This window comes from Leopardus geoffroyi, chromosome A3 (assembly GCF_018350155.1).
Source record: "Leopardus geoffroyi isolate Oge1 chromosome A3, O.geoffroyi_Oge1_pat1.0, whole genome shotgun sequence".
Taxonomy (NCBI): domain Eukaryota; kingdom Metazoa; phylum Chordata; class Mammalia; order Carnivora; family Felidae; genus Leopardus; species Leopardus geoffroyi.
Genome location: NC_059336.1, coordinates 110,800,177 through 110,818,364, shown reverse-complemented (window position 1 = coordinate 110,818,364; position 18,188 = coordinate 110,800,177). Strand labels below are relative to the sequence as shown.

At 40.8% G+C, this 18,188-nt stretch overlaps 1 protein-coding gene across 7 annotated transcripts in view; it reads left to right on the top strand.

Annotated features, from left to right (window-relative positions):
* CRIM1 (cysteine rich transmembrane BMP regulator 1) overlaps nucleotides 1-18,188 on the top strand; it is a 191,746-nt gene that overhangs the window by 127,115 nt on the left and 46,443 nt on the right. For 6 of the 7 annotated variants that reach the window (XM_045447166.1, XM_045447164.1, XM_045447165.1 and 3 more), the window contains one exon: nucleotides 11,750-11,878. The exons of the other annotated variant lie outside the window; for it this stretch is intronic. In XM_045447166.1, the coding sequence (XP_045303122.1) occupies nucleotides 11,750-11,878 (129 nt within the window). The remainder of the gene's footprint in view (nucleotides 1-11,749; nucleotides 11,879-18,188) is intronic. 7 annotated transcript variants of the gene reach the window in all.

Genomic DNA, 18,188 nt, shown 5'->3' with positions numbered 1-18,188 from the left:
ACCTGAGCTGAAGTTGGACGCTTAACTGTGCCACCCAGACGCCCCCTCCACACACCTGTTTTAAAGCACCTGACAGCACTTTTCATGTGAAAGCTTGTTTGTTAAGACCAATACAAGGTCCAAGGATAGAGTAGTGAGCTTCTTTTTCAATGTAGCAAAATGTACACATCCAAGTGAAGTGTTTTTCCTTTCAGAATAGTTCTGTGGGAAAACTGTACAGTTCCTGCAGAAATATAGTCGCTCAGAATATTTTTGGTACTCCTCTGTTGAAACTGGCATTGGGGCTTGCAGCACAGGCTTTTGAACGTCTTTAGCTTCACAGACCCCTGACTTCAAAGGTTTATCAGACTGTAGGAAATAGTCAGAGTCATTCACGTCTAAGTCTGGTGAGAAAAAGTGGATGATCTACCTGGGTAAAATCATTCAGAGGAAGCAAAAAGTGACAGTAAAATAAAGGCACTTTGTCTTCTATGACATAGTAATTTGCTCTGAAAGCAACTACGAAGAAAAGTTTCAAATAGAATTTTAACATGAATAGCATTTCAGCACAAGCATATAGCCTCTGAAAGTGAGGGCTTTTAGCAATAACACTTATTTGTAAGTATAACTCCTGGTGTGTTTATTAAAAAAAAAAATCAATTCACTTACTACATAGTATTTTTATGACTTCTAGGGGCTAGAAGCATTTATTTAAATGGCCGTATATTACATTTTTCTGAAGTTACAGGTGCTCCATTCAAACATATTTTCAAATAAATTAGACTAAAATAGTTTCCCTATAGAAATAACTCTTTTAAAAGAGGTAGTGATCCCTACACGATTTAATATGCTAACTTTCTAACTCCACTTCTGAATGGACCATTTTAAACTGTGTCACTGTATGGTCTCAAGTTTATCTTACAAGAACAAAACGATTTCACATTGTTTAATACATGAGGGTTAGCTGTAGAGATCGTGAGTTACTCGGTGAATTAATTGTTCTAGAGGCCCTATTTAGAAGTATTCGCTGTGCTGTGTCTGATTGTTGAAGATAAAATGTCACTCAAGTGTATAAAATGCTGCAATATTATTGTAAAAAAAAAAAAAAAAAAAACCCTGCAGGAGTGAAAATGTCTACTAAAAAATTAAAGAATGTCCTCTGGCCATTTGTGGATCTTCCAGGAGAGGTGGCTGCTGAGAGGGCAGGGGTCCAGACCACACCCACACGTTCTCATTTCACCCCCCAGGTACTCCCCATATCCGTCAGCGTGCAGACTGGGAAATCTGTTACCAGGGGACCCAGCACTGCCACATTTCGGTCCAGGGGTCCTACCGTCAGTTGGATCTAAATTCCATTGGCGATAAGCCATAGTGAACGTGGAGTACTTTTTTGAAATTTGGCAGAAACAGGGGATGGTGATGCCTTGTCATGTCACACAGTTTGTTTTTTTTTAATTTGAGTTGAATTATTAGCAGTTAGACCAAATTTTTACCTACCGTTTCTAGCTGCAGAATGAATACCTATTTACACATAAAATTTACACAGTACAATTTTACCTTCACGCCTGAGAGCCTAGCTGGATTCATCATGTCTTTTTGAAACGGAAGCCAGTTCACGCACGTGCAGACCACCAGAGACCCCAGCACTTAGCTGGCCACCAGTCGAAAATAAGAGTCAGTACAAAGCTCCAGCTCTTATTTTGCATCACCACTGTGAAACACAACCAAGAATCCCCACGAAACTTCTCACACCAACAAGTACTTGGTCCCTGGGTTTGACTTTTCGCCTTGGCTGCTAGGGCACACTGAGAGCCGAGTCTGTGAGCCACGTGACTCTTCAACCAGGCCGGACCTCGCAGCATGCTCTCTGGGTGCTGACCTCATCCCTGGCTGCAGGAAATTCTTTTCTACGTAAAATTTACCTTGGCCCTCCATTCCTCACTTTAAAAACATATACATGCTTGATATAACTTGAGGCCGCTTTGGATCTGCTTTGGGATCGGCTAGGTGTATTGAATGCGCGTTTAGGTATGCGGTGCCTGCCATTTGCCTGCGCCTCTGTCTTGCCCTGTGGCCCTGGAGCCATTGGTTTGGACGTCAGTGGGAAGACAAGAGATGGTGTTCTTTTTCATCTCAATTGGAAAGCTCTTGCCCTGCATGTCCGTTCCCTTTCTAAACCAATTCAGGGAATCTCTCTTCCATTAAAAATTTTACCGAAAAAAATGCTTAGAGATAATAATAAACAGTTTGGGGCGGCTCTAAGCCTTGCAGATTGAGAAGGATCAGCAAATTCAGCTCTTTTTAAGATCATGACTCTTTCATGCTTTCTGGGAACCAAGTTTTAGAAAGATTCCATGGAGATTTTAGGCCAGATTAATTCAGTAGGGCTGCTCTACAGTCCTGTAAGAGAGACAGTGAGCATGTTACTATTTGAGTGAAACGCCCCCAGTGTCATTGTTAAGAAAGTACTGGTTGAACTGTCTCTTACTGTTGACATATGTCTTAGATCACACTGAGATTGATCAAACGAAGATTTGCTCATCAAAGCAGCTTTTAGAGATGGGTCTTCTGTATCCTCTTGCAACTTAAAAATGGCAAAACCACTGGCAAAGCTATGCAGATACTCCATATTGTAGTGTAATGAATTTGCCCTCCTCCCCAAGGATCTAGCAAGGCCCCCGTCATGAGAGAGGAAGAACGGGGTCAGCCAGGCGCACAGAACCATTGTCTCAACTCACACTGGATAAGCTGATTATGAAGAGATTTCTGTTCTCTTCGAGACACCATGGACACAGAGAAAATGCAGAACAATGATATCAGACTGCTACTCAGCAAACGTGAAAGGCGCCAGTGGCCGGTCACTAACACGCTCCAAAGCTTACCAGACCATATGAAAGGATGTCATGGACCGACCCACATCCCAGATGCTTTTCATGTTATCGCTGGAGATAGAAAATGATGCTTAAGTTACAATGGTCAGGGTTCAGAATGCCAAACCAGTTGTCGCACCATTTATCAGCCAAACATTTAAGGCCTGCAAAAGGGCACATAATGCATTTACTCAGCCATCATCTGAGACCAGTTCTAGCTCCAAGCAGGCAGGATAGTCATTAACAACAGTAATTATAGCAACATGTAATAACCATGTATCCCTTAGAGTTTGTTGTCCCCTCCTTGTGATCTTATTTGAGCCTCGCAGTGATATCGTGAGGTCGGAATAATTAATGGATATTCCCATTTTATAGAAGCCCAGAGAGGTTCAGCATCGCATGTAAGGTAATAAGAGCATAGGGACTCATGCTAAATCTCCTGACTCCAAGTCCACGCCCTTGGCATTGCTTCTCCTTAGACCCCATCGTGAGAAGGGAGAGGGTGAGGAAAGTAAGATGGTGAATATGAAAGGACTCGACCATGATGGCTCAGACTCAGAAGCCATTCTTGCTCCTGGCTCTGTTCTCAGTGCTGAGACCCAATGACTATGATTCTGACCTGTTGTGGCCTGGCCTTTGACCCTGTTTCTTTTCCTGAGCCTCTGTCTGGTTCAGGAATTTTGACGTTGCTCTATGACCTCCAGGAAAGCCTGTTGCCGCTGCCCAGGGATATGCACCCTCCCCCCCACCCCAGAGGGCATGCGAGCCACTCCCCAGCTGTCTCTGTACCCAGGCCTGCCCAGCCTCGTTCCTGTCCAGGCACTGGGCCCTGACCAGTGGCACTGACGTCCCCACGGGGTAAAATAAATAGGCTCCTCAGCCCCCTCCAGGTGCCAGGCACTGGGATGACATCATCAGTGCCCTTGTGCGTTCAGCTTTGGACTTGTCTCTTTTCTCCCTCTGACTTGCTGAGCCCTTCGTCCCCTGCTAGTTGTGTTGCTGAATTGAGTGCGTGCCCAGCTCTTTTCAGGACTATTTTAGTAGCACTTCATTCATTTGGCACCATCAGTGAATTGAGGTAGTCACAGACGTGAATTCTCCAGCAAAGCGAAATTTGGGGTGTCAGATTTTATGTTAAGAATTTTGAAGGGAGACCTACAATGCTTTGTATACCTGTGTGCCTTCTCAAGCCAAAGGTACAGGTCATAATTTAGCCTATTTTAGGCAATGGAGTATCATCACTGGGTTTCTCAGACTGCTTGGGTTTGGGGATTTTCACTCTGGTTTCACTATTATTAGAGTGTCTGGTTCACAGCAGCATTCTGGTCTAGCTTGCTGCTTGAGAGAAGCTCATTTATTGAGTACCTGTGTAAGGGACCAGCACAGCCATGAGGATCCTAAGGAACTTCCTGTCCAGTCCTCCAAAAGGTAGGAGGAAATTAGAGATTCAGCTTGTTAAGGACAATCTTGAGTGGGAGCCCTTCTTCCTCAAAAAATGTGCTCTGACTTTCAGTGCCCAGATGTCTTTTTTTCTTTTTATTCATTCATTTAGCACGACTGTAGGCCAAGTTCTGTGCTTGGTGCTAAGGTTATAAGCCATGAATAAACCGTTGCTCCTAATTCAGGGACCTTTCCTCTCTGGTCCTCGGCCACTTCCCAGAGGGTTGGGTTAAGATACCAAAATTCTGACCGCCTGACACACTCAAGTTCAATATAGCTCTTAAAGTGTGTGTATACACACACATATACAAGTGTATTTACAAATGTCACATGTTATTTCTGGTTAAAGATTACCAAGATACGTTCTCTAGGAAAATGAACAATAAAAGTAATATAATAATAAAATATAAGACTAGTATAAAAGATCCAAATTATTCTTGGAATCCAATCATTTTACGAGCTGTCTCAAGTTGAATTCCTGGAAAAAGATAGCCCGCTCTGTTTAAATTTTTTTTTTGATTTGTCTTTTGTGGTCTTTTAATAATAACCTCAGAATCATACTACTGTTTTTTCCTATTAAACATGAGATTGATAAAGGAAGAAAAATATCTCCAACAGCTCCTGGCTCTGTTCTCAGTGCTGAGACACTGAGAAAAAGCATACAAAGTTAATAAATAAGTCTAAAGTAAATATATGGTCCCTTCTCTATCTGACCTTAAAATAATATGAATCTTGGGAACATTTTCACACCATTCATTTTAAAATAAAGAAACTGCTTTGTGATAAGTACTTTAAAAATTACAAGGATGTAGGTGTTGTTATGAGAAATATATACAAAAGAAAAAAGGATCACTATGTAGTGGCTGAAAGAATTTGAAAACTTCAGTTGTAGATTTTTTTCCATGACTTAATGAGATTTTCCTAAATACACATTCATACCCCATGGAAATCCCCACCTTCCAGATGAGGGAATTTTTGTATCCTCAATCTTTTTCTTCTTCTTGTCTACATTAATAGTTTCCCCTGCAGCTTCATTTGGGAAAATTTCATCTTTACTGTACTTCTCTTCCCAGGCAGTAATTATGTTGACAATTTGGTGATTTATTGGACTGGTATTCTGACTGTGGTCACCTTTGAAAAGCGACTGTGGTTAACAGAATGACATATGAAGACACAGCAAAACAGATAAGCTATCTCCTTTGGTTCTGTCTTGTCCAACTTTATCTCCAGTTTTATGGCCCTGGCCAGGCCAACAGCAACTGGTAGGCTATAGGAGACCTGACATATTTAGCCTTAGAAAGTGAGCGAAGCTTTGGAATTTTCCCACATTCATTAGATATTCACATGGCTTAACCAAGTCCAGCCCCAAATAAGTAAATAATTAAATTAATTTGAAAAAATCTTAAGGAAGAGAATACCTGAAGTAGGTCTGCAAAGATAACTTAATTGTTCATCTTTGCCTCACAACTGAATAAGCAGGCTTGTGAATTTATAGACAAGAGCCATGTAACATTATGCAAGCCATTATTAAAGTCCAAAAGGAAAGGTAAATAAGAGACAGGAATAAACCTCATTTGTTTTGTTGCTTCTACTTGAAAATTTTAGCTTACAAAAGAAATGTTAGAATGAATCTACCTTAAAAAAAAAAAAAAAAAACCTACTTTTTCTAGAAATTTGCCCATATTGACGTTTTTCCAGAAAGACTTCTCTTAGCATGTGCGCACACCCACATATATGCATTCATGTGTTCGCAGCAATCAAGGGTGCTGGCAGACAGCTGCTGCCTGCAGCCAGGCGCCCCCAGACCTGCCTCGCACCCGGACTGCAGCAGGGTGGGGCAGGACTCCTAGAGAAGATTGAAATCTGCAGCTAGAGCTAATGACCCCGTGTCCAAGGCGGTGCTTCCGACAGACCCAGAAGGGATGGCTCTGCTTGTCTTCCACAAGTGTCCTTCTCCGGTCACCCGCCCAGACTCAAGAGCTACTAATTGGCTGTCAGCCTTCCCAGGGTTGCTAATCAGAAAGAGTGCTTCACACCTTTCTCAATGGAGATAATTAGTATTATTTGCGGGAGATAAACAGCTCGTAGTAATCAAGGTAATGAGAAGAGCCTTGTATGCATTATTTCAAAACCAGAAGTTCAGTGGAGTAATCCAAATTAGACACCAAGTTAAAAGCATCTATTAACATTTTCATTTAACCTATAGCTGCTTGAAACAGAACAAACTAGCGATTATATAAATTATTTCAGGAGCAAATTCACATGATTATTACACGTTTTAAAATAACGGAAGGCCAAAATATATTCTTTTGTTGTTGTTGTCCCGAATATGTTAAACTATCTGACAGGACGAAAGGACTGATATTAAAACTTTATATCAACATCTTATAAGGTTAAATTGGTTTCATCTTCTTCCTTTGTGGAGAATTTTCTGTAAAATAAAATAACAAAAAGCAAAAAAGTAGAGAGTTTAGATTTGCTTCACACATTTGTATCTCCTAAATAATCAAATATAATTATTTTACAGTCTAGTACTATGGCCTAGGAGTTAAAATAATGATTTTATTTTAACTTTGTACTCTTGATCGGATTAACTATGACCACAGTGCCTTACCATGTCCACTGAGTAGATAAAATTGCTCCTAAGAAATACTTGAACATCGATGTAAAATATTGGTGGTGTTCTTCAGAAACCTAGTTTGTGAGGCTCTCGGAATCTCAAAAAATATGAATGTTTTCCTGGAAATATTTTTACTAGTAAAGGACTTTTTTGTTGGGCTTCCTGAGATATGAAAAATAGCTATTCCTAAATTTTAAATAAATGTAAAATTAAAAAGCAGTATGTGTTTATGTTACTGCATATTATAGGTTTCCTTCCAGAATTTTGTTCTCTAAGACTTAGGATAAGAATTGGTGACTGAACATCTGGACTCCTGACACAACCCCAAGGGTTCTTGTAAAAATAGCTCTTCCGGACAGTGTGAGGTACTCTGAAAATCATTGAGGAAAACAGGCTGAGGAGAGAGCAGCGACCCCCACTCAGATGCGGGGTCGGAAACAGCAAGCAAACTGGATGTAGATGTAACAAACACCCATTTTTGTTCTTTATTGCTTCTAGGCTCAGAAAATATTTCTAGAATTCTTCTCCACAAAGAAGCTGTTCCAGGGTTCCCTTTAGAAATAGTTGTAGCCAAAGACAATGAATTCCTGCTGTTTCAAGCCTTCTTCCTTTGGAGGACATTAAGGTATTTCTTTAATTCCTCAGCTGATTCAATACAAGATGAGATGGAATTTCAGGCTGATCCTGTAAGCAGTACTTCACTGAACTTCCCCTTGCCAGATACCCACGTTTGTGCAAGTGTTTTCTCATTCTCCTCAGTGAGGAGACCCAAGACCATTGCTCTCCTGTGAAAGGGGCCCACTAACACATCTCCGCCCAACGGGTTTGAAGGGGGACAGTTTTCTTTGCTCCACGTGACAGGCATCATTTACCATGATGCATCAGTGTCTCCAAAAGTCTTAGCAAGACTCTGTTCAACAGATAATCCCCAAACCTGCCGAGGGTACAGCATTGCCATCATCCTTGTAGAAAGGCACGTACGTTCTGGCCTATCACTTCAATACTGTATCCCATGTCATATAAGAGCATAGACACGCAGGATTTACATGAGAATCTTCTGGTCTTGGGGCCAAGACTCATCAGGATATCCTCCATATTGAGAACACTGTTGCTCAGAGAAACTGGGAAGTAATAGCAGTTCCTGATACACATAGTTAAAGATGCTCTAACAAGCCGCATGCACGTTTCCCAAACCTCACTAACACCTCCTCGAGCTTCTTGATGTATATGGATTAGAAACAATCATGCTATGATACCACAATTCTAGATTCTTTAAAATTCCCTCTTCCCACCCCAAGAACTTCCTTGGATAGGAACTTTGCAAACAATCTTGCCCTGTAAGGACTGTAAATGTAACGTTGATTTTAAACGCTCTAATTCAGGATGGTATCCCATGGGTCTCACTTTGGGTTCATTATTTGGAATAAGAAATTGAATTGCAGTAGTCTTTCTTTCTCAAAACACTGCTCTGGTGTTAGTAATAGGACCACTTCAGAGATTACATGTGAGTGTATTGGACTGACTGAGAGAAAACTCTCGGATCCGTTTATGGTGATAGCAGACTTTTTGCTAGTTAACTTGTAGTTGCATATTCCTGTTGTGACATTGTTCTTACAGAACTCTAGTATAGAGAGGGCCCACAGGGTAGGACACTAGGCACTAAAATGTTGAGAGAATGATTTAAGGTAATAGAACAGTAATGCATGACTTCAGATGAAATGTTAGACAGCTAGTTGTCTACGCATGTGTCTCTTACAGATCACCATTTCCTCCAGTGACCTAGGACACCAGCAGTAAGTACCCCCCCAGAATCGTGCATCGCCACCCTCAAAAGGCTTTTAAAATTTGTTCCAGTTTGTACTTGAACAGGAAAACACTACTTACTTGTTAAATGTCCTGAAACGAGATGACAAATGTTAAAATGCTTTCTAAAAACAGTTAGACTTCTGTCTGTATTGAATATATCACAGTGAGTGTTGTTGTATTCAGCCTAGCCTATTGAGTGGAAATTGAATAGCTCTCAAGTAAATTGACAATTTTCATGAGTAAATGGTTTTGTTGAGTTTTTCTGTGTTTTAATATTAAATATTGAGGGAGACATAATTTGAAATGTATATACTTCCCAATTTCTTCCACCTAATGCATCATAAATGAAGGGGAAATACAATGTTAAAGGCAGAAAATTTTTTGCTTCTTGCATTCTACCATATTATCTGAGTCCTGGAAGACATCCAGTAGGACTTGTTTTATCTGAAATATTTACAATGCAGCATTTCAGGACCAGCACCTACTAAACAGCCCTTCTATGCATTTTCCTTTAACTTATTAAATTGAGCAAAAGCTATTATCCTGAATGTTGTAGGGAAACACGTAGGGAAAATGTTGTATTTCCTCTCCTGGAGAAATTTGTGCTTGATGTACATCCATGACTACACACACACACACACACACACCCTAGCTGATGCAGCTATTTGGATAAGGTGTGGGACTGTTCAGGTCAGTGTTGCTGTTCTGATCCCCAACAACTCTGTTACTTTTTCCTTTTCCTTTCTAGCCACAGATCACAATTCTGATCTCATCCATTAATCATGATAAGTATCAAAAATAGCATGTACCTCACTATTAATTCTCTTAATAAATCCCTAAAATTCACTGAAAGTAAAATTCCATGATGCATTTCCAGCCTCAGTGTAATCTGCCTGAATATATGCTTTTCCATAATACGTTCTCTAAAGCAAAAGTTTTTCACAAACTTAAGTGTCAGTAAAGAATACAAGCTTTTGTTTGGCCCGTGTAGACATGCTCAAAACGTTTCATACCCATCAGCCATTCCCTAAAGCATTGGACAGAGAGTTCAGAATCCAGCCCTGATTTTTGCTCTCATCACCCTAGAACATAGACCTAACCCCTTTTTCTGTGGGATAATCGACAGCATGGTTGCTTAAAGGTGATACAGTTCCTCTGTTCTGTCTTAGGTTTGTGGTCAGGATGATGTTGACAAAACATTGGATGTCTTGTGGCTGAAAGCTGAAATGGAATCCTTATTTGGGGTGACTAATAACAGTAGTGATTAAAAAAAAACTATATAGTTTTGAAAACCAGAGATGTTTACAGTAAATTTTAAAAGAATGTAAGAAGGCAGCACAGCTGTAATTAATTCACTGTATCTTAAAACTTGCCTCAACTTAGAACTACTTTTTGATGTTTACAGTTACCTGTGAGAAAGGATACTTTAGTGATGGAAGGAAGCCAGAAGTTTTACGGCAGTGGAAAGTTTATATAAAAATTTGAGGGAGATGTGCTTCAAACCATGTTGCAGTAAAAATAGAGAATGTGCTATACCCTCTTCATACGTATTTGTACTGGGAGAATGCCGATCAAAGCATCCCTTGCGTAAGTCAGAGTTGCCCGCTACCTGTGAAGCGCTGAATCATCGGCCTCTTTTAGCAGATGGATAAAAATTTAGAACTCTTGATCTTAGCAGTGGCAGCTAAAACCCTTATTTTAGTCTCTCTTCCATGGTAACTGGAGATGAAACTTGAGAAGACAGTGTGAACTAATGGATAGAGTGTTGGGCAGGAGGTCAGGAACCTCTGTTCTATTCCCAGCCTGCTACTGGGTTGCTATGTAAACTTAGATAAGCCAGTCACCCTCTCTGCACCTCATATTTTCCATTTGTGGAAACATAGGTACAGACATTCCGTACTTAGCTCTTCACAAAGATTGTGAGAACCCGCTTACTCTGAAGAAGTTCATAGTATCTTTTGATTAAAAAGAGGATACAGAACTATGTCTGTGGCCCTGTTCCCTTTGTCAGCACCCTTCCCAAAATCTTACGTTATATAAATTGCCCCTTACCCGCACTGCAAAACAAGAACCGTTACAGTGGGCCTTGTATTGCACAGAAGCCAAGATTGTGACCTTGGAGCCAGAATGCCTGGGTTCGAGTCTTGGGCCCATCACTTACTCTGTGATCTGGGACATGTGAGCATCCTAGATTTCCACACCCATAAAGTGGGGAAAACAATAGCGCTCCTCTCCCTGGAGTGGGATGAGGCTTGAAGGCGTTTATGAACAGCATTCATTGCAAACATTGTACAGACCCGTTATGCACTTTACATAAGTGTATAATTACTTTTATGACCCAGGACAGTTCTTCATTATTAACATGGCAGGGAAGGTAAAGCTTCACCCTTGGCCTTGGTTCCTTCTGTGCACCTCTTCCCAGAAGGGCTGCTCGCTCTTCCTGCTGACTGCTTGTGTCTAACTCTGCCACTCCCATAAGCCCTGGGCCCCGAGGATAAGTTCTCAGTCCCTGTTATCTATCCATCATATCATCTGTAATAGTTGAAGACGTGTCACATAAATGATAGGAAATCCAGATTTCAGAAGTGTTGCAAAATGAAGAGCTGATGGACCGTTGGAAGCTATGTCCTGATTTTTTATAGATCGCTCAGAAAACATCAGGAAGAAATAAAAGAAAAGTTGACAATTTACACGGAATTGATTTAACATCTCCCCTCTGCTTTCTGTAGTGGTGACCACGGGGGAAGTATTATGTAAGGGTACCAAAAAATACATAAATTGTTCAAATGTAAAAAAAAAAAGTTTGGGAATTTTCAAAAATCTAAATAAAAATCTTTCTGTTTCAGGGCTTACGAACATTATGAAAGTGTGAAAGCTTAGGGTTTGATGAAAATTATTGATTTTTCTTTTTGCAACTGCAGTAGTGTGTGGTTTCAAAGGTTGAATAGCATCTAAGAGGTAATCATATGTTTCATTGATTTTTTTCTATTATTATTATCATTATTATTATTATTATTATTATTATTATTATTAGAACCAACCTACATCACAATTGATCCACCTGCATGTGGGGAGTTACCAAACTGCACGCTGACGGAGAAGGACTGTGTTTACGGTTTCAAACTTGATCACAATGGTTGTCGAACCTGTCAGTGTAAAAACAGTAAGTAGACGGCACTTTTTACTTTTTCTGAGCCTCATGTGATATTGTCAAAGCATATTAGGTGATTGAATATCTCTTCCATTCCTGTTGAGGCATTCCCTTAGCAACCTGAAAGAAGAAAAGAAAAATTTGTACTTAAACAGATGCACAGTCATTTGGGGAAAAAGAGGGTCTCCTTTCTCTTGGTTTTCACCCCCATTTCATTGTGTTCAGATACTCCGCATGTTCCGCTGCATCATGGGTGCAGCCCTTAGGCCTTTGGGGTACGGCTTTCCTCTTTCCGACCACCTATCGGCTGTCTCTGTAACACCTTTGCTGGGCTCATGTGATGACAAGGCGGTCACCCACACAGAGGGTGACACAGTCCGTGTGTGGCAACCACAATTCTTAGAATGTGCTTCACACTTTTGATCCCAGCTCGCTCATATGTAGATTCCAGTCACGCCTCCAGGTCGTGCGTGACCTCCAAAACTTTAGGGAGTAAGGATATTGCATTGCTTCCAGAGGGGGGAATAATTGCCCTTCTTGTTTAAAGTGATTTTTAATCTTCCTGATTCTTCTAGTGGAATAAGCCTTTTCAGTCTTCTCAGCCATTCCACATGTGACACGTGTTTTTGAACTTTCTTGGTCCTTTCCATCTTTTGACATAATATGTCATTTTCCTTATGTAAATGTGTGTGGCCCAGAAACAGATAGAACACTTTAGAATGTGGTCTTATCCATGCAGTGCTATTGTGTGGCCTGAGTTTGCATTAGCTCTTTGAATTGCACATTGTTGGGTAGTACTGAGTTTACACGTATAGCTAGCTAGCACCACTCGGTGTCCTTTACATTGGCTGCTGGTAGGTGGTTCTCCATGCGTTCCACATTTGAATATTTGATTTTTTTTAAAGGATACAAATATAGGGGCGCCTGGGTGGCGCAGTCGGTTAAGCGTCCGACTTCGGCCAGGTCACGATCTCGCGGTCCGGGAGTTCGAGCCCCGCATCGGGCTCTGTGCTGACAGCTCAGAGCCTGGAGCCCGTTTCCGATTCTGTGTCTCCCTCTCTCTCTGCCCCTCCCCCGTTCATGCTCTGTCTCTCTCTCTGTCCCAAAAATAAATAAACGTTGAAAAAAAAAAAAAAAAGGATACAAATATAGGGCCAAATTAAATAAGAAATTATCCTGAAAGTTTTAAACCATTTTCCAACTGTTTGGAATATTTTTGAATCTTGATAATGTGATAAGCATAACTTACGTGTCCTCACGCAAACTGTCAAACTGGAATAAACTGTACAGAACCAAGGACAGAGCCACACAGCACTAAAGACCTTCCTGCAGAATGGCATTGAACCCTAATCCTCACTCTTTCAGTGAAGTTACTCAGCTAACAACATGTCCGATCATCTCGTGAAACAGTCTGTCTGTATCTTACCTGAAATCAAAACGCATTATATTTGCAGCACCCTTTTGCTGGAAATTCTGTTTGAAACACAAAATGAAGTGCATGGGGCCTGGCTTGTTCTTCATGAACCTATGCTGGCTACCGGTGGTCATTGCTTTCTTTTCTAAATATGACAAATCATATGTTTAACAGTTCTTTCCACAGAATTTTCAGTCATGAATGTCAAGCTTGGTTTCTGTAGTTTTAGAATCCTTTGTCCCTTTTATTTTTTTTTTATTTGAGAGAGAGCGAACATGAACAGGGGAGAGGAGCAGAAGGAGAGAGAGAGAGAATCCCAAGCCGGCTCCACCCTCAGCACAAAGCCCCACTTAGGGCTCGATCCCACGACACTGAGATCATGACCTGAGCCGAAATCAAGAGTTGGATGCTCAACCGACTGAGCTATCCAGGCACCCCTCCTCTGTCCCTTTGGAATTAACATTTGGTGACCTCCTTTAGTTTTCTGAAATCTCTTTCCATTCTCTCTGATCTCTCAAACATAGACCATACTTCTATAATAAGCAGGGTCTCCGTGAGCCTTTGGGTGTAATTATCCTGAGCTCAGAGACTTGGAATTATGTAACGTATATAGATGCTCACTTTCTGATTTATCAGTTATCTTGGGCTTTATGTCTTCTTAACCTTAATTGTTCAACTCCTTCTTCTATAAGAATACTTCTGATGAGGAAGACAGAAAATCACAGTTGAGTAATTCAGTTTTTTTCAGTTGTCAGTGTTACCATCACTGTGCCTGCCTGATGGAATTGGTGCTAAAATGCAGTTTACAGAACCATTGTTGTGATTGTGGTTGTTACCACCTTTAAATGTCCTAGAAGCCTCCACTCATTGGGGCTGTCCTGCCTTCATCACCTCCCTTTGGAAACCTGAGTTCATTAGGGAGCTGCCTTGACATTCACATGTGTTTGCTTCACTGGCCAACGTAGATTTTCTAACATCGAGATCATTGGTATTGTATTGTGAAGAGTTCATATTTTAATACTTCTCAGCTCTCTTGAGCTGCACACCTTTGTGATCAAGGGAGCATACCTAAATTTTTTTCTGAACTTTTTGAAGTCTAAAAATACAGATTTCATTGTGCCTGATCTCCCCACCTACCGCCTTCATCTGGGCTTTGCTGTTTGGAACATGGTTATGCTTATATAAGACCCCCAGCCCTTCACAAGGAACCCTTTGTAGTTAAGCCCAAGGAAACCATTTTCCTTCATTTGTCATTGAAGCAAGTTAAAAATGGATCACTGGCATTTTGCAAAGTGAGACTGTTAGGAAAATTCTCTTCTGCCTGTCTTCATGTTAGTGCCATCTTCTGGCTTTGTAACAGGGACATGCGTGCATACTACGTGCTGGGAGCCTCCATCACATTAACGTGGAGGAAGAAATATGTACAGGAGAGTGTTCCATTTTGTGTCAATGATTTTTTTACGTAGAAATCTTGATCAGCTGTTCATTATTTGCAAATTTTGTTTGCTTGCAGGGATCTCTGGTCTTTCTTCCTTCCCTTCTCCCTCCTTTCTTCCTTTGCCTCATATGATAGAGCACCTGCTGAGTTCTAGGTACAGTTTTAGGTGTTAATGCCACAAACATGAGTAAAATGCAAGATCACCCCTAAGAAGAAACCACCTACAACCAATACACTAATGAAATACCACCATTGCAAGTCAAATTCTTTAACTTAAAAAAGTAAGTCCGATGAAGAGGAAGCTTTGGTCCTATAGAAGAGCCCAGGCACATGCCCACACCAGAGGAGGGAAATAACTGACCCATCTCCCAGGACCACACTGGACACTCAGCAGAGGGTGTTTGAGTGAACGAGCCAGGAGCCATCAGAATTGGGGATGCCTTTGGGCATCATTCTTGTTTGAGATCCCTTTCTGAGATCTTGCTGTTCTGACCACGTATCCCTTTTGTCACACCAAGATTCTTGACCCAGGTCACTCTTCTGCTATCTCACTTGCTGCCACCATATACCTAAGACCATAATCAGACACCTAGTAGAATTTGTCAGTTTGTCTATATCATACAGAAGTCTAGTCTTAGAGTGAACATTCTGTTCTCACTCCCCTCCCGTTAGCAATCCTGACACCTTAGGGAGCCACACCTTTTAGATGTGAGTCACAGTAAACCAGCTGTCAGACCCTTAGTTGTCAGACTCCTGTGACCGTACATGCCCAGCTGTCCTCCCAGGCTCTTGCATCAGGTTGACCTGCATCTAGCTGGTCAGGTCAAGTTGCTTTACTTCTCTGAGGCTCTGTGTCCTCATCTGTAGAAGGCAGATAATAATACCTAACTAATGGGTTGTTTTGAGGACCAGATCAATCAGTGAATGCAAAGCTAGCTTTACTCGCTGGCATATGGGCATTGTTACTCTGTTTACAGAAAATGGTAGCTGTTTTATAACAGATCCATTTCTGAGTCAGCCCAAGCCAGCTGAAGTGGAAAGCCCCCAGCTTCCCCTCCTTTGTTCCAACACAGACCTGGCTCTGGTTCTTCCTGCCCTCTGAGGACACTCACACAAACAGCTTTTCTTCTACCTTTTAATTTTAGCAGTTGAATATTTTCATTCTCTTTCACCTGGTTTTAGGAAAAGGAATCTTCCTTGTAGTAAAAGATGGCATAAGTGTGTTTTTTTTTCCATTACAGCTACTTGATAAGTATTGATTTTGTTTACATTTCTCCCTTACATTATTATTATTTATTTATTTATTTTTATTTATTTTTATTTATTTATTTTTGCATCCCGCTAAAGCCCATTTCACATGCAGTAGCCCCAACCATTCATACCTAAGTGTTCTGTTAGGGATTAGACCTTGTTTATATAGACCCCTGGCATCAGGATTTCTTAAAACAAGACCAGTGCCAAATCAATATTTTCCCCTGTTCATTGCTTTGTTGTTCATTCATTCTTTTTTCATCTAGCATTTGTTGATGGCCCATCATATGCCAAGGGATATGAAAAGATAAAAATGGGCCTTAGCCTCAACTAATGTTAGTAATATGCCAATATGCCGTAACGATAGTGCAACATAACCAAGCATATTATATACATAACCACTTTTCCATTGAAATCAAAACCCGGTGGTAACGAGTCTTCCAAAAAGTTCATGGAAGGTATAGGACCAAATACTGTGTTGTTTGAACACACTACAGCTTTGCTATATTAACCTGTAACAGATAACATTCTTACAACACTGCTCAACAAAGTCATGCATCAAAGGCACACAGAGAATTTAAATGATCCCCGACTCATCTTCTCCTATTCAGAATAAGGACAAGAAATATGGTAGAAAATGTTTAAGTACTATCGCAACAGAAGTTAAAACCGAAATCATTTAGATGTGCTGTTAGTAACCTAACACTTATTGGTATAAGCTGTTAATAACATTATTTTTTAACCAAAAATGTCTGTTGCTGTCACATAGACACAGTACACTTAAGCTCACTATATGAACTATATGTAGCAAATGAATTAAATGCCATCCATCTTTTGGCATCTTATTTTCTACGTCTTTACATCAAGTGGTTTTCACTGGATTATTTTTAATTTCTCTTCCAGTTTTAACATTCTGTAATTCTAGGAGTTAATAATGCTTTTATTCAGAAAGTGATGCAGGCATAGAATATTAGCAAGAAGAAAAAGGCTTCATATTTTTCACAAAATATATATCCGAATCAAATATCTAAAGGTTGTAGCATTAAAATACAGGGAAGCAGTCTCCATGTTTTCATTGTAACTCAGAACCAAAGTAATAACTAAAGACCAAAGTCAAGATCGGCACAACTATTTGTCGTGTTGCATTTCTTTATTTAATAGTCTCAGGGGCTTCGCGGTGCCCTTAACTGGTAGGTTAGTGGGAGTTGGCGGTAGAGTGTGAAGAGCCGCCGCAGAGAAGTGCAGCACAGCCCCAGGGTCATGGTCATGTGGCGCGCTACATGCAGTTACGTGGTTTTCACTTGTGAAAAAGAAGCGATTCAGTGGTGTCACGTTTCGGTCCTGGGAACAAACAGCGCTTTTTCTCCAGAGTAAACAGAGTTTCCTACGTGGCTGTTATCGACCAGCCGTAATGCACAGGCTCTGTACTTGGCCATCATTTATCACTTTCTCTTCAGGAATCTTCCCCTATGGATTAGAAAGCATTTTTAGATCATAATAAAGCCATAATGCTGAAAAATTATGAACATAAAGCCGCCATTCTTTCTTTCATGTTGCCTCAAGTGATGTACTAAAGCTTTTCAAGCAAACTGAACCCTCCCCCCCACCCATTTTATAAATGAGATATTTGTACTTTGACTGTTCTGCTCTTTATGTAAAAGTTTGCTTTGATGGTACCTTTCTAGTAAGAAAAGTCCATAATTGATACATGGCTACCTTACCGTCTTTAATATTCTTTCTTTCTGAGAAGAAGAAATAATAGAAGATGGTATTTTGAGATGGTTACCAGGTGCCGGTATTTTAGGTGACTTTAAATACTAGCAGAGTAAGTTTTTTCGACCTGTTTATTTTTCTCTTAATATGGCAGCCTTGATGAGAGTGGAGGGATAAATAGCAAGAACATCGATCGATTCATGTTCATTCACTCCATTCTAAACGCCATCGTAGCACCCAGGCTGTAAAAGTAAGAAAATAGGGCCCCACCCTAGAGCCTTCTTCTGTTAGGGGAACAGAAGCGAGACAGGCCCAGTCTAGGACAGGCCAGTGAGCAGTCCCAAGCCAGGGCGACATTAGAGCATCCTGCCCTAGGTGGCGTAGCCCATCTCCTGTCTGTGAGTTCTCTGTGTGTTTGTGTAAACATAGCAGCCTTTGTTTGAAATGCTCTTCCATTGCAGAGCAGAGGTAGTTCCAGACTGATGTAGCTTTTATCAGTTAGTTTC